At 42.9% G+C, this 23,426-nt stretch overlaps 1 protein-coding gene across 5 annotated transcripts in view; it reads right to left on the reverse strand.

Annotated features, from left to right (window-relative positions):
* nrxn2b (neurexin 2b) overlaps positions 1 to 23,426 on the reverse strand; it is an 884,672-nt gene that overhangs the window by 359,069 nt on the left and 502,177 nt on the right. For all 5 annotated transcript variants that reach the window (XM_084043029.1, XM_084043031.1, XM_084043030.1 and 2 more), the window contains one exon: positions 9,979 to 10,098. In XM_084043029.1, coding sequence (XP_083899155.1) covers positions 9,979 to 10,098 — 120 coding nt within the window. The remainder of the gene's footprint in view (positions 1 to 9,978; positions 10,099 to 23,426) is intronic.

Raw genomic sequence — 23,426 nt, forward strand, 5'->3', positions numbered from 1 at the left:
AAGCATGCTACAACTGCCCGCTCCAGTATATAGATTTTACCACCCTGTGTACGCAAAGAGAATTGGTGTGTTGAGGCGGCCATTATCTACAGCACTAGTTTTCAAACCTTTTTGTGCCCAAGGCACGCCAAAGGGCAAGTCCAAATCTCAAGGCACACCCCGGATTCATATCCATACAAAAATAGCATCTATAGCAAGCAAGTGTTACCACTCTTATAACTCTGTAAACATGTATTTCTCTCTACTCTCTCTGCCAAATAAAAAGTTTAGTCACTAAAGCCCTATTTCATACGTTTGCACATTTTCAGAAAATTGCTGATCTACAAGCTCACAGCTTGAAAGGTCTGGGTTCTCAAGCGTAAGCAATCTCTGTCTAGAAAGTCAGGGGGTTTTAGAGGAAGATACGGTACAGTCAAACTTCAAAATCCAGTGTTGTAGTGCTGGACTGAATTTACATAAAATGTGTTGTGGCCCCCCCCAAAAAAAGAAAAAAAAACGTACAGCATACCTCAGGGCTAAAATCCTACTGGCTAGATATTTTTCCTATCTATCTATGAATGCGCAGAACCTCTGCGTGTCCAACGGTCCGACCAATCGACTTCAAAACAGTCCAGATCGAGTGGGAAGCCGGTCAGATCGGCGGTAGCCTTCCCCAGCGTGTCTGATATCTGGTCTAGAGGGGCGGATTCAAAATCTCCGGAAACAACATCAGTGGGCTCCCATTGATTCACCGGTCGATCTGTGCGACCGCCCCCCATCCCCCACCCCGCACCCCTCCTCCTCCCCCAACGTGCAGCATTGAGAGCCCTGACGTCACAACATTTGGAGCGACGCCCACTGCACTCTGGTTGGTTGGGGAAATTAAAGGTTGACTCCCACTTCCTATACCAGAAATGTCAACAGCTTGGTCCAGGCTTTCTTTTTGAGCTAAGGAAAATAAAAGCCTGGAGATCGAGGCTAGATCGGCGGTGGTCCAGACTCGCCGTGCAGCAATGATGTCCATACATGGAGATCCTTGAAGAATGCACAGAATCTCTGAGTGAACCGTCTGTTCTGAACCGATGTCGGTGCCAACTAGCAGACCGTCACTTCACAACTCTCTGTTGTGTAGGAACTTTAAAATCAGCGTTGGCTTTCTCAGTGGGGGTCAACCTTGCAAGCTGTTCACGTTTGGATGTGCATTTACAACCGTGCAAAGCATAAAGCGAGAGCAGCGACACGCTGACTAGCAGCCATCTCCTTTTATATCGTCCTATACTGAGATTCCAACTTAAAGGGCTATACTGTGACATTTTTAATTCTGGTCATGTCAGTGCCAGAAAGGTCTGGGTTCTCAAACGTAAGCATTCTCTGCCTAGAAATTCTGGATGTTTTAGAAGAGGATGCAGTCAAACTTCAAAGTCCAGTGTTGTAGCGCTGGACTGAATTTACATAAAATGTGTTGTGGCCCAAAAAACAAAAGGAAAAAAAAACTTACAGTATACCTCAGGGCTAAAATCGTACTGGCTAGATAAACATATAAATACATGAATAATATGCGAGTGTGGATGTGACCATGCAGAAAACAAAAGAAAAAACAACAACAGGAGAACGAGCCCCGAGGCTGCAGCCACCCCTGCCACATTACCAAACCACCCACCCATAGTAGTTGACCTGGGGACATCCTGTTTTAGGTCCCAAGTGTGCCTTGTCTTGTCACACACTATCGCGTTGCCCTCCAGCAAGGCCGAAGCATGTGGATATTCAAAGGGATGCTCATAAGAATGAGTCTGTTCATGTGGAAGTGAAGGACCCAGTTTGTAACACGTTTTTTTGTTTTTAAAGAAAGATATCAGGGGTAGCGTTCATAGAAAAAAATCCATCCAATATGTTTAAACCCTCAATTTCCGTAGTACTTGCCGTAGCACTTGCCCTTTGACGACCTTGCAGGCTTATGCAAAGGCTAAAATGTCATTCACTGTTGATGGCATGTCATGTAGACAGATGCCAGATTCATGTGTAGACCTGGCATCCTATAGTGTACTGTGTATAGCTTCAATATACAGATTATTTATTGTTTTTATATTATACTGTCTAGACTGATGATAGGTTCTTGGTTTACCTATGATCCTAGATTACGATTTATATGCATTGGATGTATTACCTCGTGTTTACCTTGCTTACTGTAAATCGCTCTGGATTAACACATTGACTGCCAGAGTTTATTCATAATGTACTCACCCCTTAACAGCGATTTGCGTTTTATAACCCTTTTCAACCGGTCACAGAATCGTTGATCGTTTGTTGATCGTTTATCTGGCTGTGTTTATAAACTCACGCGACAGATAGAGACGCACTGAAACAGTTAAGTTTTCTCTCTACGTCACTCTTCTTCTCCGCTTCCCGAATAGGCTGTAAACGTCATATCCGGTGGCTGTAGACGTATTTCCGCCCCACGGAAATGCTTAGCTTAGCATCGGATCGGATTTCAGATCGTTGGTATACACAAGGACGATAACTGTTCGTCGTCCAGAGTAAAGAAATATACAACCGGGGCTCTCCTTTCATTTTTTAATAGCAAATCTACAAGTTCAAAACGCGTCAGTGCACAGCCAAGCCTGATGCTATATACCCAGAGGATTCAAACCTCTATAGTCTCCCACGGTGGACTTCACCCCTTGTGCCATGCCCGAGCACCCTGTACAATGTGTGGTTCACCAATTATTCTATCTGTGCCCATGAATTTCATCCATGAACATCCAACACAGTCTATTGCAGCAGTTTCACAATCACAATGCTTAAATGTGTGCTTTATAGCACAGGGAAGAAAACGTATGAAGGCGCTTTTCAGTTGTGGAAATTGGTTAACAAAAGAATATATTTTTTCTTGTTGCTTTCATTTTGTGCCTGTGCGTGTGTGTGTGTGTGTGTGTGTGTGTGTGTGTGTGTGTGTGTGTGTGTGTGTGTGTGTGTGTGTGTGTGTGTGTGTGTGTGTCTGATCCCAGCCCTTTCATGAGCTCCAGCCTCATCCTCAATACAGGCATCTGGCTTCTGCGATAGAATTCATTGGACCACACACACGCGTGCACACACACACACACACACAGCGCCAGCCACATTTAAGGTCCCTCTATGCCTCTATGCGTCCCGGCCAACAAGCAGGTCACATGATCACAAAGGACACAGTGAACAGTGTGGGGGGGAGAATAATTATTTTAATTTCACCGGCAAAAAAAGGGGTAGGGAATTATCCCATTCAAATGCTTCAATCTCATCTGAGAGAAACAGAAATGGGATTTTCATATCTCTTCCCCCGGTGGAAGGTGATTGCGGATGTGTGCCGTGTACAAGTGTCTGCGTGTCACTGTGTGTGTGTGTGTGTGTGTGTGTGTGTGTGTGTGTGGTGTGCACACACATGCTCGCTGTAGGTGAGGATCCACGTGACCGTGTGCCTATTTAGCGTGCCCAGATATGTGTGCCGGTACACGGTGGGAGGCAGTGGTGGAAGAAGTACTCACATTTTTTACTTAAGCATAAGTATCAATACCACACGTATGTAGCAATACTCTGTTACAAGTAAAAGTCTGGTGTTCAAAATGTACTTGAGTAAGAGTGCAAAAGTATTGGCATACAAATATAGCCTACTTAAAGTACCGAAAGTAAAAGTACTCAATATGCAGTATGTCCCATTTCACAAGTTTGTCATGTATGAAAAAATATTTTGAAAATAGCAGATCTACAAGCTCACAACGTGTCGCTTTGCGACGCGTTGTGAGCTTGTAGATCGCCTATTTTCAAATGGCCAAAGTATATATAGGGTTGAAGTGGTTAATATAATACTCATAATAATAATAATAATAATGTAATAATAATAATCAAAATCTACAAAGTAAAGTAACTAAAGATTTCAAATAATTGTAGTGGAGTAACATATTTGTCTCTGAGATGTAGAAGTAAACGTATTGAGAATTGGAAATGCTCCAGTAAAGTAAAAAAATACCTCAAAATTGTTCTTAAGTACAGTACTTGAGTACATGTACTTAGTTACATTACAGCACTGGTGGGAGGTACTGTGCATACCGTGCCACTTTTGGGGGCGAGGAGGAGGGGGCGTGCATGATAATTCCTGGCAGCTAGGAGGAGGCAGGAGTGAGAGATCAAGCCACGGTGAGAGGGCTACAGAAGACACCTGCATACTGTATGTGTCAGCCAAGCAACTGCCAGCACCGGACAAACAAACAGGGAAGACACGTGCACACGACGTCAGTGGAATCACAAATGTGTTCCCACGCATGGATGAATACACACAATGGTGCTTTGTGTTTCTGTGACAAAAACATTTGTGCGTACACACACACACACACACACACACACACACACACACACACACACACACACACACACACACACACACACACACACACACACACACACACACACACACACACACACACACACACACACACACACACACACACACACACACGCACGGGAAGAGATCGGCAGTTCTGGCTGAGCAAAATATTGACTTCCTGGTAATATCAGTATATTTTAATTACACGGATAGTTCAGGTTTTTACCTCCCACGGTTTCTTGTCTAGAAATGCATGATATTTTTTATTGAAATCGGCACTAGGATGGCTAAGGAATTTCCATCAAAGCTTGTTTCGTGTGAAGCGTGAACAAAAATGAAAGGTCATTGCTGGCTTGCAATTCATTTAACCCATTAAGACCTGAGGCGATTTAAAAAAAAATCTAAATCATAACAGTTAAAAAAAAAAAAAAAAAAAAAGTTTTCAAGAATTTTAAAAAATAGCAGATCTACAAGATCATAGCGCGGCACTCGGTGCCGCGCTATGAGCTTGTATATCTGCTATTTTTGAATAGCCAATGAAATCTAAAGTGACACATATGCGTTCCAGGTATCAATGGGTTAACCATGTGAAACCCAACGACAATATTCTGGGCACGTTGTAGCAGGTGAACATTCAGCGCAAATAATTGAACGTTTTGGGGAAATACCAGATCTACAAGCTCACAATGTATCGCGCCGCGTTGTGAGCTTGTAGATCAGCTATTTTCGTTAAACACCGTTAGTGTCGAGCGAAAAAAGGAGAGGCCTCCGGTCTACGAAGTATAGAGTTTAAGTGGTTAATGCATCGCATCGTAGTGTCAACCCCAAATTGACATTGCGACACACTTATGATTACCCGAACTGTCCCTTTATGTATACGGAAGAAACTATCAATAATACTACTTCCTGTGTTTCATCAACGAGAGCAAAATTAGCAGTGATGCAAGACGTACGCATGTGCTTTACTTAAGTAAAAGTGTCATTAATACTGCCATGCAGAAACACTCTGTTACAAGTAAAAGTCCGGCAATCAAAATGTACTTAAAGTACCAAAACTAAAAGTATGTATCATGCAGAATATCCCGTGTCACAAGTTATCATACTGTATGTCTAAAATGTATGAACATCTTTTGAAAACAGCAGATCTAAAAGCTCACAATGCGTTGCATTGCGATGCGTTGTGAGCTTGTAGATCGGCTATTTTCAAATAGCTAAAGCTTAATAGGGCTTAAGTGATTAACGTACCTTTGGTAATGATAATCAAAATCTACAACTAACTCTAAACTAAATCTAAGTGACTACTGTAGTAACTAACGTTTTCTAATAATTGTAGTGGAGTTTGCTTCTGAGATGTAGTGGAGTAGAAGTAAAAGTCAGAAACACTAAAAGGTACAGTAAAAGTACCTCAAAATTGTACTCAAGTGCAGCACTTGAGTGCATGTACTTAGTTACTTTACATCACTGCAAGGTTGTAGCCCCAGAGAAAGCCGGAGTTTGGTCTTGGTTTATAACCGAACGCCACACCCCGGCACTGAAGTCACAGCTGTTTGAAATAAGGTCCGTCTGAGAAGAGAGTCTGAGAGAAGCGATAATGAAAGAAACCTCATTTGCTGTCTCAATCAACCATGAAACGTACTGTAGTGTGTGAGTGAGGAATAGACTGACCCCTGTGAAGCTAGTGAATCATATTGGCACTGAGCATCTGTTGCGTAGCACGTTAGATGATTCATTGTACGTTCTAATGCTTTGGATCATAAATGTGTCATTTACTTAAGACTTACATAATAAGGAGCTTTATGAAGTTAAGATCAAACAAGCCAAAATTGAATCACATAAAAATAAATGTCACACACACATTTAATAATTTATGTATGTCCACATAAGAGCTAAAATACAAGGACACACATATTTACACTGTGCAGTAAAAATGTACAGTCAGCAAATCTTGGACAATTACCCAAACACCCCTCAGGGGTAAAAGTAACAGCACGCACACACAAACAAACGCGCGCGCGCACACACACACACACACACACACACACACACACACACACACACACACACACACACACACACACACACACACACACACACACACACACACACACACACACACACACACACACACACACACACACACACACAGCCAGGTCAGATGTCAAGTCATCTTTATCCTGCCTTTACACTGTCTTTTATTAGTAATGTTACTATTCCTCTGTCCTTGTTCTCGACCCTTACCTTTATATTTTTCAGCCTCACTGCGTTGCCGCTATGGTGACTGAATAACCCTCAGGATTAATCAAGGCCTATCTGTTCACCTATACACAACTTCAAAGGAAAACAGCTTGCTGCTCCAATGCATTTGCTGTGCAAAGATGGTGTTTGCAAAGTATTGGAGCAGCAAGCTGTTGTACGAACTTTTTTTCCTTTGATGTTGTAACTTATTGTATTTTGTCCTGCACTAAGCGCTAATATGAATGTGCATGACCTTCTTTTGAAGTAGTAACAGATACACAACTGTCACATGTGAGAAGTACAGAGAGGCCTTGCAACCAACAGAAAGCTGCAAAACCATTCGTAACTTCTAAGTGATCAAAACAAAGACGAACAAGGCACAAACTTATTTTTTTCTTTACGCGGGCCAAACAGGGGGCACGTCATGCCTCTGGAAGGCCCTGGGTTTCAATGCCCCCGTGTCATTTTACGAGACGAGTTGGAGCATTGTGTGGAAACACAGACAGATGCAGCACAGACCTACCTTGGTGTTTCTTTGGAGAAGTGACTCAAATGTTGACAAGTTCAGGAAGAAAGACATCGACGCCAGAGGAAAGAAAGAAACTGCATGAGCCGTCGAGGTCTCACAATGTGTGTGCGTGTGTGTGTGTGTGTGTGTGTGTGTGGGGGGGTGATCAAGGCTCTTTGTATGGACGGACGTGTGCAGAAAGCACAAAGTGGAAAGAGAAGAAAAGGGGGCGATGCAAGTTCAATCTGTAGGAGACTCAAGTTTGAGCAATGAAGCATTTCTCTCCTCGATGACGCGGACGGGAGGAAGACTGTCGTGAAGACGTGGAGTAGCTGCGGGAGGAAATGGGTGTCGCAAGGCAAAACTCAGCAAACAATCCATAGCAAAGCAGGGACGGGTTACGTAGGGGTTGACATACGCTTACACATTCTACGCGTATCACGTCACAGTCACTAATATTACACATTTTGGGCCTGTCATTCTAGGTGAAAATATTCAAAAACGTAAAAAAAAGTCGAAAAACAGCCAATCCACAAGCTCACAGCTCATTGCATGATGCATCTTTATGTGAGTTTATGGATCGGCTATTTTCAATATCTTCCGTACAATGAGGTACAGTATACAGTAATTACGTATGCCACATCACTAGGCAGAAGTGCAATGCAGAAGTTATGAATGCACGCCGTGGAGTCGTAAATGTGTTTACTGTGTACGTCAACCTCTCGTCAATACAGTACATGATACAGCATTACGGTAGAGAGATCGGACTCCAGCCAGCAGCCGACGGAAACCTCTGCAGGAAAGCAGTCTACGGGGCAAAGCGTAGTCCTTGAGAACTCATCTGAATGCTCCGGGCTCAACTCCTGACTTTGTTTTGTTAAGCCCTTTATCTTAAATTAGCTGTAGTGCAAATGTTCCCGAGTTGATAAATGCCTTAAGCTGTGGCCATAAAGGAGGGGGGAGGGGAGAGAGGACACGTTTATACATTTCTCTTATAAAGCTCTTTGCAAATTGAACAATTGACTGTTAGATAAAACTGTTGAGTGACTGATTTATGGACAGAGACAATCCATAAGGTTGTCACACACTTGCACCGGCAACAGTGATTCTGACCATGCAGGTGATGTGAACAGAAACATTCTAATGTCAGCATTGGAAATCATCTGCCAGAGAGACATAGTGTGTTGTACTGCATGTAACCGGATGCTGATCCAAACAACTTCTGGCACTACTTTGAATTAGTTGAGTGACATGTGCAGTAGATGCAAATTCTTGGAACGGGATGCTGATTACTATTTTTCCCCTAGATACAGTACGTGAGGTCTTTGATCAGGCTGCTGGTAGGATCCTTCATGTTCGCACACACACGCACACACACACACACACACACGCGTGTGCGCAAGCGTGCGCACACACTTTCTCTCGCTCTCTCTCTCAAACTCCCCTCTGGGTCTTTCTGCGGCGAGAGGGTGCAGCATCATGCACACCGCCCATCTCTGGAAATCACGGTAATAAACTCACTGATACCTCCCTCTGGGTGCAAGCATGTAGCACCCAGTGGGGGGTGCTCTACGCCCCCCCGTCCCCCCACCCCACCTCACCCCCACACACACACACACACGCGCACCTTCTCTTCATCTCCTATCCTCTCCCTCTCTCGAAAGCATTTATAGCGCCGTGCCTGTCCTTGTTGTTTAATATCGGTCTCTCCTCCCACCGCGATGCCTTCCCTAATCATCCCGCTGACTGTCACGCCCAAACGTGAGCTGTCAAGCTGACACTGTTAGCGGGCCGGACGACAGCGATCAGAGACAAAACTTCATCATAGCCGATACAGAGAGAAAAGGGAGGGGGCCCGGCCAGCTTAACTAAGGCATCGAGCCACTTCGCCAACAAACAGAGACACAATGCAAACAAGTTCATTAGCCTGTCACCCTGCCTGTGCCCCCACATCCTGCGAGGGATTATTAACTCTATATTATGCCCAGCGTTCTCAAGCACAGATCAACGTCAAACAGATCCTACAGTAAACACCATTTAAAAAAATAAAGCCGATCAATCTCAGACACGTCGTTTGGAATGTGCGATCTGTGTCAGTATAGCCAGTTCCACCGTGTCAACCAACAGATGGCCTGATAGAAACCCCAAATTCAAGAAATCCTCGACATAAACCTAAAATACCCAACAATCACACTAACCACTATACAGTAGCTATATAGAGTACCATTCCTCCTCACAGTGCATTCCCTATGCCCTGCCTCTGGGGATAAGAGCCAATCTCATGCTTAACAGTTAACCCGGACCTCTCAAGCTAGGCCTGATGTGTGGGTAATGGCAATTAAGATGTGTGTGTGTGTGTGTGTGTGTGTGTGTGTGTGTGTGTGTGTGTGTGTGTGTGTGTGTGTGTGTGTGTGTGTGTGTGTGTGTGTGTGTGTGGGGGTGTGTGTGTGTGTGTGTGTGTGTGTGTGTGTGTGTGTGTGTGTGTGTGTGTGTGTGTGTGTGTGGGCACGCGCGCGCGTGCGTGCGCGTGTATGCGTGCACGCGGGCGCATGCATTGACTGAACTGTAGGATGAAGTCAGAATTCAACCGTAAGTGTAATGAGACCGTGTAACGACTCCATGTTAATAGTTCTTGATTACCACAATTATCCACTTAATATAACAGCGCAGTTCATCAAGCCACTGAGGAGAAGAAGTTCCTTTGAGGTTTACCATAGCGAACCTCAAGAATGAGGTTAAATCTGCTGCCTACCCTGTTGTTTAGTTCTAATATCGCCACCTATAGCCGATCCATTCCAGCCACACACACACACACACATACACACACACATACACACACGCGCACAGACACACAGACACACGGCGGCGGGGAGGTATAGGGGAAGTAATTGGCTGTACTCACGGTCGCTGCAAAAGGAGCCTCCATAGGACGTCATGGTGCAGTCACAGGTGAAGCCCTCCCACTGCTGGAGACACACCCCCTGATTGTAGCAGGAGTCCTCCGTACAGGTGGTACTGGGTCCTGTAAGGGCACGACCGGAGAACAGGTTCAGAGTATAGCGCGGACTCCTCTCACCCCGGTCAACGTCGCTTCCAAAAAAAGCGTCTCTATTGTCGGGCGAGAGGCGTGGGTCTGAGTGTGTATGGGATCGGGACCACTTCCACACGCTCACGCACAAGCTCATTGTGAGCTTGTAGATCGAATATTTTCGTACAACGCCGTTAGTATCAAATAGGGCTCAAGTGGTCGATTGGACTCATTGGTTTAGGCAAAATCAATTAGAATCCCCCCCTCTGATTTTTTAATATGTCAATTGTAAAACGGGTATAAAAGGTGCTTCTCAATTATTCCATTAATCAAAAAAGTCATCAATAAAAGAGTTGCTGAGAAAATTATCGATGTTTGCAGCCCCACTAACAAGCCCCCCTGACAGAACTCTGTTACCACACCAACCCCCATTATGCAAGGTTGGTATGTATGTTGCTAGTGTACTGTACTGTACGTTGTATATTGTTTTATGGAAGATATTTCTAGCTTCTTATCATTATTGAGTAAATCGTTTGTAATATTTATCATAATTTGTAAAGGTTTCTGTACTTGATTTCCGTGTAATGAACGAACCTCACTGAAACACATTGCTTGCATGTGCAAACTTGGTAATAAAAATGCGTCCGATTCAAATTCCATTCAGACTCCAGGGTCGACTCGCTGCATGGAAATCATGACAAAGACATTCGCACCGTCCCACTCATGAGAAATATTTGATATGCGGTGCGTTTCAGCATCATGAGCCTGGAGGTAAATTCATTTTGTTAAATGAACTACTATTATGACCTTTTATGATTCATTTTTACTGTGTTCTAAAGCATCTGCTACCGCAATAAAAAAAGGGCTTGCAAAACCACGGGTGTCACTTTTTCTGAATAGTCGCGTTTAAAAAAGAGCAAATGGCTGTGACCACTTTCATAATAGCTACTCTTCCGCAGGCTGAGAGTGATTTGATTAAGGCAGCTTAAAAATGCATTCAGATTGAATTTGACATTAATTCAAGGTTGAAACCTGGTGCGATCGCCAGACTATAGGGGTCCTCATTTGAATTGGAAATGACTGGAGGAAGCGTGGGCAGGGCTGCCTGGGTTTAATAACGGCGGCGACTATTTTTTTTATTGTCTGAGAAAAAAATGTGAGCGTGCCGTGCGTCTGCGAGACGGGATGGGGGGCGGGGGGGGGGGGGGGGGGGGGGGGGGTTGTGTGGCAGTGAAGTGTTGTGTGCTCTCTCCCACACTGCCATGGATGGCTGAGGACATTTAAATTGTCAATTAGAAAAATCCACTGTCCTAATTTCTCTGTGGGATTCCAGTCACTTACTTTGATAGCTGAATTAAAAGTGATGGGTGGTTTTGAAAAAAAAAAAAGAAAGACAAAGAAACACCCCAGAATCGCCAAAGTATACAATGATGATTAGACGCACCGGCGATGTGATTTGGATGGCGTTCCGCATCCCGCATCTGTCTTTGCACATTGCATGCGTTTGAATTTGATGCGACGGCGGGGAATAATAAAAAAGCCAGCCCCTCATTACCGCTGTTTTTAACCAACCTGCCTTCATCTTATCCCTGACGAAAATTGGTTGGAGAAACTGACAAAAGGTAAGTCAAAGAATTGCGATTCAAAACGAGACGTTAAAAAAAGACTTGTCCCTGACAAAATAAATAGGGTTGGTCATGGGCGCCGGTAGTGGCGGGGATTCTCATTAAAAACTCAATTAAACACAAACATTTAGAAAGGACCATGGTTCAGTGTCAGACTAATTTGTTTCCACAGAGATAAACACACATCTCGCAGCACCATTTACAAATGACAAAAAAAAAAAAAAAGGAGCACAAATGGAAAAAGGAGGAGCGGGATACACGAGAGCATTCCTCTACAAAATGGCCACTTGAATTCAATGACATCTCCACATTATCAACACATTTCGTTAATAATTGCTCATCGTGGTAATTGCCCCATTAATTACTATAAGCTCCCCAGAGGTGCTAATTAAGCACATTGTTAGGCTATTACCATTATTAATATGCGAGTCAATATAATCACACTGGCACTCTTCCTACCACAAGCCACATGCTACCTTAGCATGAACCTGTTGACAGACGCCAAGTGTTCACTGGGGCATTAAACCAAAACATATTTTTTCACTTGCACCAAATGTCGGGACATATTTACAGCAGCAGTGAGCAGCTGAGTGTAACCACTTAAGCCCTATTTTATACTTAATCGCACTAGCGGTGTTGTGCGACAAATAATAGCCGATCTGCAAGCTCAGATCAGTATCCCATCGAAACGTGATGATTTGGGGGTGCTTGACATGAAAAAGGTTTGAGAACCAGTGCTCTATATGCAACAGTCACCCGCATCCAAAACCAACAGCTGGGTAGAAACATCTGGTATGCACCGTGTGATTTGGGCTTCGGGGGCCCTTAATGAAATGGTCGGTCACGGCGAGCGGGTCAGTGCTTTCTGAACGGCGTGCCTGCTTTGCGAATGTGCTCTTTTTGAATTCCAATTTGGTAGTTCGTCTCTGTTTGTTCCCCCCCCCCCCCCCCCCCCCCTCCGCTCCCGTCTCTCTGTGTGACCGCCACCAAATCCCAACAGTGAGTCAGCAGCACAGTAAAAACACCTGCAGGGCAAACTCTGTTGTTACTCTTCTCTTTCAGACAGTCTCTTTCTACCCCGCCTCTTTTTTCCTCTTTGTTATTCTCTGACCCCAACATGCACCCACCTGCACCTGCCTTCCCCCACCCGCACCCCCACCCCGTTCTCAGTTTGTAGCGTCAAGCTCAAACTAGCTCACCATTTTGGCCTGGACGGGTCTAACCTGTCCCTGCCCCACAACCAGTGGTGTAAAGTAACTAAGTACATTTACTAAAGTACTAGTTTTGAGGTACTTTTACTTTAATGGCGTATTTCCAATTGTCTATACTTTTACTTCTACTCCACTACATATCAGAGGCAAATATTGTACTTTTACTCCACTCCAATTATTTGACAGCTTTAGTTACTCGTTCCTTTGCAGATATACATTATTACATTATAAAACATACATTAACCACTTTAGCCCTATTCTATACCTAGGCTATTTGAAAATAGCCGATCTACAAGCTCACACCACGTCGCATCACGGCGCGGTGTGAGCTCTATTTTGCAGTATTGATACTTTTACCTAGGTAAAACATTAGAGTACTTTTTCCAACACTGCCGACAACCCCAGCGCAGAACCCATGACCATGTCGTTCAGGCCTTACGTCAGCAATGATTCATACCGCGACAGCTCCTCACCGAAGGCATTTTAATTACTGTGAGCATTGCCTTTTAGTCTGCCAGAGAAAGCAAAGACAGGCAACGTTTGCGCTTATTTTCTTTTTGGGGGGAGGGGGGGGGGGGGGTCCGAATTGATCTCTTTGAGTCGGACAAGTTTAATCAATAGCGGAGGAGTAGAAGAATCCATTTTGAGTAGTGATTTAGTTTGGCCTCTCTTAGCCTACAAAGGAAATGTGTTTTCGGTTAATGAGTCTCATTATGGGAAAATGAGGCGCTGCGATTCTTTTTCAAAGAAAGTTTTTGATGTGTTCCTGTAATAGCATGAAACGAACTCATCGATTCCCAAACGCCTCAGGACTTAGTATTATACAGAATTATTTGTCAAAAAAGGAGCCCCCCCCCCCAAAAAAAAAAGAAAAGAAAAGGCCATTTACAACTGCTCAGTACCCATAAGCACGTCCAATCATTAGCTAATATTACCCTCCATTCTGCCCTATGGGAGTCTGCGTAATGTAGTTTAATGCAGGTTTAAACTGTTTTTGGAGTGGGCTGATTGTGGTGTGTGTGTGTGTGTGTGTGTGTGTGTGTGTGTGTGTGTGTGTGTGTGTGTGTGTGTGTGTGTGTGTGTGTGTGTGTGTGTGTGTGTGTGTGTGTGTGTGTGTGTGTGTGTGTGTGTGTGTGTGAGAGACTGTAGGCAGGTAATAAGGCCGGCTGGCAGAGGTGGTGGCAGAAAGCACCGACAGAGAGAGAGAGAGAGAAAAAAAAATAGAAAAGCTTGGGATTGGTGTCGTGTCAGGTCGGCCAGTGCGGCCCTCTGGGAAATCAAGTGCTGTGCCCTCCGATGTGCGGTGTGCGCCACAGAGTGGGGTTTGGGTAAACGGTATAGCCGGTGCTCGTTGTCACACAAAATTAACTACCCGACCCGGGGGGTCAGCCCTTTATGTCACAATGAGCCATGCCCTCAAGCCTCTGAGGCTATAGGGGTCATCTATGTGTCCATACGGCAAGACTTGGCCTTGTCCGTGGCCTTTTTTTTTTTTTTTTTTACAAAACATTATAATGTTCTTATTTTGATCATAAGACCCAATTACTGAATGTCAGTCTCCAGGTTTTCTTCAGAATATGTATGACACATGATTTACGATGGCATATTAGCAGTCCACAAGGACAGTGGTTCTCTAACTTTTTATTTTCAAGGACCCCCATAACTCTGAGAGTGTACAAATTCCATTCGGCTCCATTTGTGCACTCTCAGGGTTACAGACCTGTGAAGGTCATTTAAGGCTATAATAGCTCTTTATGTGTTTCTGGTAATATCATTGTCCGCTCATTTGTATGTCCATGGTAAAAATACAATTTGACAAAAATGTCCACCACAAGCCAGCGTGGCGATGACTCCTGCTCTGAGGTTTAGCTTAATGTGCAACGTTGTTTTCTCACTCAACCGTAAACAAACCAACATAGAGTCTAAGTGTGTATACTGTACAGGGTATCTGCACATTTCTTAAATTACAATTTAATGACCTTTAAGGCCTTTTTAATACCAAATTGGACAAATTGACATATATTACGTAAGAAAGAGGCGAACATTGTGAAAATAGCCGATCTACAAGCTCACACCGCCTCGTTGAGGCGAGGCGTTGTGAGCTTATAGTTTGGCTATTTTCACAATATTTATCTGTGGAACCGAGTCAAACTAAATGTATTGTCTACAATTCCAAGTGCTTGTTAGGGTGGGGGGTTCAAATATGATTCTTTTGGGGGGTCGCAGCCTGAAAAGTTTGGGAACCCTTGAGGTAAGAGACCGTGTTACAACTATGTGTGTTTTATTATTAGTTTTTTCTTTTTCTGTGGGACAGTGCAAACATTACTGTAAAATGTGCCGGAATTAGCCTGGGGGCTAGTTTCCAAACATAGGCCCTGGATACATTGATACTTTGAAATGTAGTGGAGTGAAAATGGTAAGGATCCAAAGATCCAAATATTCAAGTAAAGTACAGATACTCAAAAAATGTACACAAGTACAGTACTCAAGTAAATGTACTTAGTTATAGTCCACCACTGGACATTCTAACAGTTTGTTGCTGTCGAGTAGACACCTTGTATCTCCATATTTGAGTAGAAACATTGTATCTCCATATTTCAACTTTTTATGTTGTTGCGTAATGCCCTACTACTTCATCATGACACAGTGCCACACAAAATTAGTGAAAGTAGCAGATCTACAAGCTCATAACGCAACATGATGCAAAAAAGGAACGGTTTTGGACATATAAGGTTTCTACCCGACAACAATGAGTTGTAACAGCATGAGCTTCTAAACCTTTTTAGGCCAAGACCCCCCAAAATAATGATATTTATTTTCTTAGTTTGACTCTTTGCTACACTATTTGACAATTTGGCCAATGTTTGACCATCTTTTATAGCATAGTTTGTTGATTACTTTAGATCAGTGGTGGACAAAATTGTGAAAGCTTGTAGATCGGCTATTTTCAAATAGCCCATGTATAAAATAGGGCTTTAGTGGTAATTGTATGTTTTATAATGTAATAATTCATATCTACAAAGTTACTAGTGACTACATTTTTCAAATAATTGTAGTGGAGTAAAAGTACAATATTTGCCTCTAAGATGTAGTGGAGTAGAAGTAAAAGTATTGGAAATTGGAAATACTCAAGTAAAGTACAAATACCTCAAAATTGTACTTAAGTACAGTACTTAAATCAACTTAGTTACTTTCCACCACTGTATATGGGAATTACAGTGAGTTACAGTACCATCTGACCTTTACCGTGACTCAACAGAATGTGTAATTAGTCTACTGAGAGGAAAACACACCAAAGTTATGGGCATGAATAAAAAAGACAGTGTTTATTTATATGAGAGGATTTTAATGGCAGAGGAACAGGCGGATGATTATTATTAAAACGCATCTATAATGGACCTTGGCTAAGATCGCCTGAATAAAAAACAATATGCTTGTACAGCACATAATGGGAAGAAAATGTGTACCGTGAGAGAGTACGTGTGTGTGTGTGTGTGTGTGTGTGTGTGTGTGTGTGTGTGTGTGTGTGTGTGTGTGTGTGTGTGTTCGCAATGCGTCGCACTGCGACACGTTGTGAGCTTGTAGATCGGCTATTTTCAGCATGCAAATAAGTGGAAATTCAGGCATTACGACGCCATCAAGGCACCGCCAAAATACATTTTAGTCGACTAAATCAACTGTAGATTTAGTCAACTAAAATCTTATGATATTTAGTCGACTAAAGCTAGACACAAACTAAAACATTTCAGATGACTAAAATACGACTAAAACTAAATGGAATTGTATTCAAAAGACTATGACTAAAACTAAATAAAAATGTACTGTCAAAACAACACTGCTGTTGTGTTTTACAGAAACTCCTCTGTGAAACCACAAATGTTTCAATGCAATGACCCCCATGTATTTGCAAACACACCGGATGTCATTGTGATTGACTAGGACAGCAGAGAGGTTTCCTTATTAGAAGTTGGCTGTACTTTTTTACTCAAGTTTAGAGGAAGCCTTCCTTACTAAACCTAAAGTAATATACCAACCATTAGTACAGCTATAAGTGTCAGCTCATTGCTTTTATATTTGGCAGCTTGGGCCATGTCCACAGGCTGGTGGTCAGGGGCTTGAGGATTATGAGGTTGTCCAACTGTAAGGCAAGGCAGCTTGCAAAATACTGCTCAATCTCACTCTATTTGGAGGAGAAGGCACTTCTTGTATCCAAAATTGTCGCAGCGTGAGTGATATGGCAGATGGAAGTGTATGACCTATGCGCTCTGTGAATGTGTTTGTGTGAGGTTTCCATTACAAACTTGTTTGGATCCATGCACTGACGCACATGTTATTTCAAGTACATTATTGTGGCATCAGAAGCAACAGATTTGTTTTGGCCCATGTAATGTATTTTATGGAATGTATGTGTGTGTGTGTGTGTGTGTGTGTGTGTGTGTGTGTGTGTGTGTGTGTGTGTGTGTGTGTGTGTGTGTGTGTGTGTGTGTGTGTGTGTGTGCGCGAGCATGCGGGCGCTCATACACATGCAGTACTGTACAGTAGGTGCCTATATTTAGTGGTGGAAAGTAACTAAGTACATTTACTCAAGTACAGTACTTAAGTACACTTTTGGGGCACTTTTACTTTACTTTTCGATACTTTTACTTCTACTCAAACTACTACTACTACAAACATTTTACTTTTTACTCCACTACATTTATTTTTAAAACTTTAGATAGTAGTCACTTGGTAGGTTTTCATTATTATTACAAAACATAAATTAACCACTTTGGCTATTTGAAAATAGCAGATCTACAAGCTCACAACGCATTGTAGATCGGCTATAACATTTTTTAATACATTTGAGCTTGTGAAATGGGACATTCTACATAATGAGTACATTTACTTTTAGTACTTAAGTATATATTGATGCCAATACTTGTGTACTTTTACTTGTAACAGAGTATTTTTACATTGTGGTATTGCTACTTTTACTTAGGTACAACATGTGAGTACTTCTTCCATCACTGATGTGTTATGCCTGATTCATACTGATTTGTGCACCAATGTTAGACCCCAAAAATAGCAGATCTATAAGCACACAACAGGTCACAATCTGCAATGTTCAGTGTGTGACACGGCACACAACCAAATATAAATCAGTCATTATTGTGTAAAATTATCTTTGGTATCCCATTTATATACTCATGCACTATGTGCTTTCTGTCTTACTCACTGGGTGTGAATTATTAGATTATAAATGCCTTATAAAACAACACCCATTGATTGCCAACTAATCATGAGAGGACAAAATGTAATTCCACAAACTTTGTATTTTGAACTCCATATTGATCATCAACCCAGTGCTGCTTGGTTCAAACTAAATGACTTAGTTGCTTAGATTTGACTTGCTGAAAACTTGTTTAAGAAAAATGGCAATATCAACATAAAATGTCAGGGGGAAAAAATGTTGTCTTAAAAGATCAAACCATCGAGACATCATTTGTCTATTCAGAGCTTTGGCCATGTATTGTGCATACATTAGATTTTACGTGAATTTCGATTTCTCCATATCCATCAAAAATACTGCCAAATGTACCTGAATAAATATACTTGAAGTCAGTATTGGCAAAACAATCTTTTCATTTTGAATTTAGCTTGTAAATCAATATTTTCTCCAGGGACCATTTTCAGCTCAACTTTTCAAATCAAAAACTTGGATAAAAAGTTGACTGTTGTATTACCTCATTATCTCAAGTCTCTCTTGATTGTCAATACCGTGCTGGAATGAATGGGGTCCACTGTATTCCTCCAAAATATAACTACGGTATGATTTGGAACATTGATGGGAAGGAATTGGAAAGATTTTAAAAGTATTCAAAAAGTAAAAAAAAAAAAATAATAATAATAATAATAAAGAATAACAATAAAAGTGGTGTCCATTTCAGGGAGTCCCAATAGAAAAACCTATGGCCCGTGGACAATATACTGCCGGTGGACTCGGCACTCGGCATTATAGCCCATTATAGCCCACCAGAGCCCAGCAGTCCGGCACATTCCAGCACACAAAGTCCAGCCCACTGGGAGAATAGCCTAGGGTATGGGGGTAGTTAAATGACTGTAATAGGCTATACAGGGCAGGGTCCAGCTGGAATAGGCTAGACTAGAATGTTCTAGGCTTTACTAGACTCTAATAGGCTCTATTAGGCTGTGCTAGGCTCTTGTCAGCCCTGTAGCCCCTTTGCACTTGAGATTAACCACTGTGTCCACGGGCAATAGTTTTACACGGGTTTGTGTCCACCGGCAATAGTTTTACATGAACATTTCTAGGCTATAGTATAGTAATGCCCCGTACAACCTAACAGAGCCCAGCACAGCCCACCAGAACCCATTATAGCCCATTATAGCCAACCAGAGCCCAGCAGTCCGGCACATTCCAGCACAAAAAGTCCAGCCCACTGGGAGAATAGCCTAGCCCTAGGGTATGGGGGTAGTTAAATGACTCTAATAGGCTATACAGGGCTGGGTCCAGCTGGAATAGGCTACACTAGAATGTTCTAGGTCTTAATAGACTCTAATAGGCTCTATTAGGCTGTACTAGGCTCTTGTCAGCCCTGTAGCCCCTTTGCACTTGAGATTAACCACTGTGTCCACGGGCAATAGTTTTACATGGGTTTGTGTCCACCGGCAATAGTTTTACATGAACATTTCTAGGCTATAGTATAGTACTGCCCCGTACAACCTAACAGAGCCCAGCACAGCCAACCAGAGCCCATTATAGCCCACCAGAGCCCAGCAGTCCGGCACATTCCAGCACTAGGCTCTATTAGGCTGTACTAGGCTCTTGTCAGCCCTGTAGCCCCTTTGCACTTGAGATTAACCACTGTGTCCACAGGCAATAGTTTTACATGGGTTTGTGTCCACCGGCAATAGTTTTACATGAACATTTCTAGGCTATACTATAGTACTGCCCCGTACAACCTAACAGAGCCCAGCACAGCCCACCAGAGCCCATTATAGCCCACCAGAGCCCAGTAGTCTGGCACATTCCAGCACACAAAGTCCGGCCCACTGGTAGACCGGTGGGATTTCTGAAATATGTGATTGTTAGAGGCATTTGGGGGTAAAAGTCGGGAACCAGGCCATTTTACATAATTCAAGGGTGCTGAATCAGAAAAACACGGTTCCCAAGCAAAATTCTTAGTGCTTAACCTCCTAATTTGCATATCAAAATGGCTGCCGATTTTGAAGTATTTCTTAAACAACTCTATAACAAAGCAAGCAAATCTGACAAATAAAGTGTATATATTTATGTTCTGAGGGTCATACAATGTGTGGAAGATATTTGTAATGTAATAAATGTAAATAAATATGCAAATTAGAGGCCACTATTACATAAAATGATGTACCGTAGTACTCAAACGGTGCAAAAGGTGCATCCCCCTTATTTTGTTCCTAATTATCTGTATTTTTGCCATCCTTAGGACATCTAAAATACATACTTTTTCCCCATGCTAAATGTTTAGTTTTTGACCTTCTAATCTGCATATCTGAATGGCTGCCAAATTGGCAAATTCGCACCTTTATCTTCAATAACTCTGTGGCCAGGCAAGCAAAATTGACAAATGAAGTGTCTATATACATTTTCTACAATGTGAGTAAAGAATTTGTAAGTAATATAATATGATAATATAATATAATAATCAGCCTACTCCGAAATATGCAAAATAGCGGCCCCCATAACAGATAACGGTTTAGTACTCTAAAGATACTGTATTGGCCATTGTTGAACGAAAGTCTAGACACTAGACCACATTCATACAAGGAGGTTGATCATCACTCCGTTGCTGACATGCACACATGGCTGTGCATCGTAACCCAGATTTCCGGCATTTGCAACGACGTGTTGTGCATTGCTTATGGCATGCACATGAAATCATTTCTATAGGCTATACTAGCATGGAACAGGTTGGACTAGGCTAGAGTAGGTTGTACTAGGTTGTACTAGACTCTAATACTCTCTATTAGGCTTTACTAGTCCCTTGTCAGCCCTGTAGATACTCAGACCATAGGGACTAACCACTGTGTACACAGGCCATAGCTTGTGTGTGCACGAGCAATAGTTTTGCATGAACCTTTGTAGACCATAGTACAGATCTGCCTTGTACAGCCTAATATAGCCTAGTACAGCCTAGCAAAGCCTACTAGAGATTAAAAAATCACACCCTGTGTGAAGGTAGCGGCGCCTTTGATACATTTTGTCATTGATATGTGTTTATAATGTGTTTATAGCCATGTGTCGCGTGAAGCTTGACCAATCACTTTGTTGACGCACCTGACCAATCAGAACGTTGACGCACACGGACAAAGTCAGGTATAGAGCGGCTAGAGCCGCTAAAAAGCCTATTAGAGACCAGTAGAGTCTAGTACTGTACAGCCTAGTACATCCAAGACTAGTCCAGCCTTTTGGGAGAACAGACTAGGGGAGGGTGGTATAGGCTATACTAGCATGGAACAGGCCGGACTAGGCTAGACTAGGTTGTAATAGGCTGTACTAGACTCTAATAGGCTCTATTAGGCTGTACTAGGCTCTTGTCCGCCCTGTAGATCCTCAACCCATAGGGACTAACCACTGTGTACACGGGCAATAGCTTGTGTGTGCACAAGAAATAGTTTTGCATGAACATTTGTAGGCCAAAGTAAAGTACTGCCTTCTATAGCCTAATAGAGCCCAGTAAAGCCTAGCAACGGCTGCTAGAGCTGAAAGCAGACCATTAGAGCCCAGTAGAGTCTAGTATAGTACAACCTAGTACACCCATGACTAGTCCAGCCTTTTGGGAGAACAGAATAGGGGAGGGGGTACAAGGCTATGCTAGGACTGATAAGGCTGGACTAGGATAGATTAGGCTGTACTAGGATGTACTAGACTATACTAGGCTCTATTAGGCTGTGCTAGGCTCTTGTCAGCCCTGTAGATCCTCAACCCATAGGGACTAACCACTGTGTACACGGGCAATAGCTTGTGTGTGCACGAGCAATAGTTTTGCATGAACCTTTGTAGACCATAGTACAGATCTGCCTTGCACAGCCTAATAGAGCCTAGTACAGCCTAGCACAGCCTACTAGAGCTTAAAACAGCCTATTATAGACCAGTAGAGTCTAGTATAGTACAACCTAGTACACCCATGACTAGTCCTGCCTTTTGGGAGAACAGAATAGGGGAGGGGGTACAAGGCTATGCTAGGACTGATAAGGCTGGACTAGGATAGATTAGGCTGTACTAGGATGTACTAGACTATACTAGGCTCTATTAGGCTGTGCTAGGCTCTTGTCAGCCCTGTAGATACTCAGACCATTGGGACTAACCACTGTGAACACGGGCAATAGCTTGTGTGTGCACGATCAATAGTTTTGCATGAACCTTTGTAGACCATAGTACAGATCTGCCTTGTACAGCCTAATATAGCATTGTACAGACCAGCACAGCCTACTGGAATTTAAAACAGTCTATTAGAGACCAGTAGAGACTACAACATCAAAGCCTAGTACACCCAGGTCTAGCCTAGTCCAGCCTTTTGATGGAACAGACTAGGGGACGGTGATATAGGCTATACTAGCATGGAACAGACTGGACTAGTTAAGACTAGGTTGTACTAGGCTCTATTAGGTTGAACTAGGCTGTGCTAGTCCCTTGTCAGCCCTGTAGATACTCAGACCATTGGGATTAACCACTGTGTACACAGGCAATAGTTTGTGTGTGCACCACCAATAGTTTTGCATGAACATTTGTAGGCCAAAGTAAAGTACTGCCTTCTATAGCCTAATAAAGCCAAGTACAGCCTAGCAAAGCCTGCTAGAGCTGAAAACAGACTATTAGAGCCCAGCAGAGTCTAGTACAGTAAAGCCTAGTACACCCAGGTCTAGCCTAGTCCTAGGACTAGGCAGTAATAATAGGCTGGACTAGGCTGTACTAGGCAGGGCCCATCGGGGGTGGGGGGGGGGGGGGGACACAAGCCTGTATGGCAATCAACTGAAAAGTTAGGCTACATAGCTTAAACAATTTCAGCCTTTCCCTGTTGGCCGTCTAAGCGCATCTAGGAAGTTTCATAGGTTTTCGATGCTGGGAATTGGAGTTATGGCTGTTTAAAGCCCAGCCAATAGGAACACAGAGGGGCGGGGCTTAATACAATTCAGCTAGTCCCTGTTGGCCGTCTAAGTGTAACTATAGCCATCCCCATCCCACTCTATATAGTTGTGTTGAAAGTAGTTTGTGTTCAGTTATCAGTACCAGTTCTGTGGCTCTAACTCATTCTGGGGGTGAGTTATACATGGGGGCAATTTATTTTTTGGTCATCAGGGGCCAAATGTACCAGGATTTTTCCATGATCTAAATATGTATTTTAGATGTCTTAAGGATGGTAAAAATACAGATAAGTAGAAATAAAATAAAATAAGGGGGATGCGGATGAATCACTTTAAGTACGAAACCGTTTTCTGTAATAGTGGC

The sequence above is a fragment of the Gymnoscopelus microlampas genome (assembly GCF_963454915.1).
Source record: "Gymnoscopelus microlampas genome assembly, chromosome: 19".
NCBI lineage: Eukaryota > Metazoa > Chordata > Actinopteri > Myctophiformes > Myctophidae > Gymnoscopelus > Gymnoscopelus microlampas.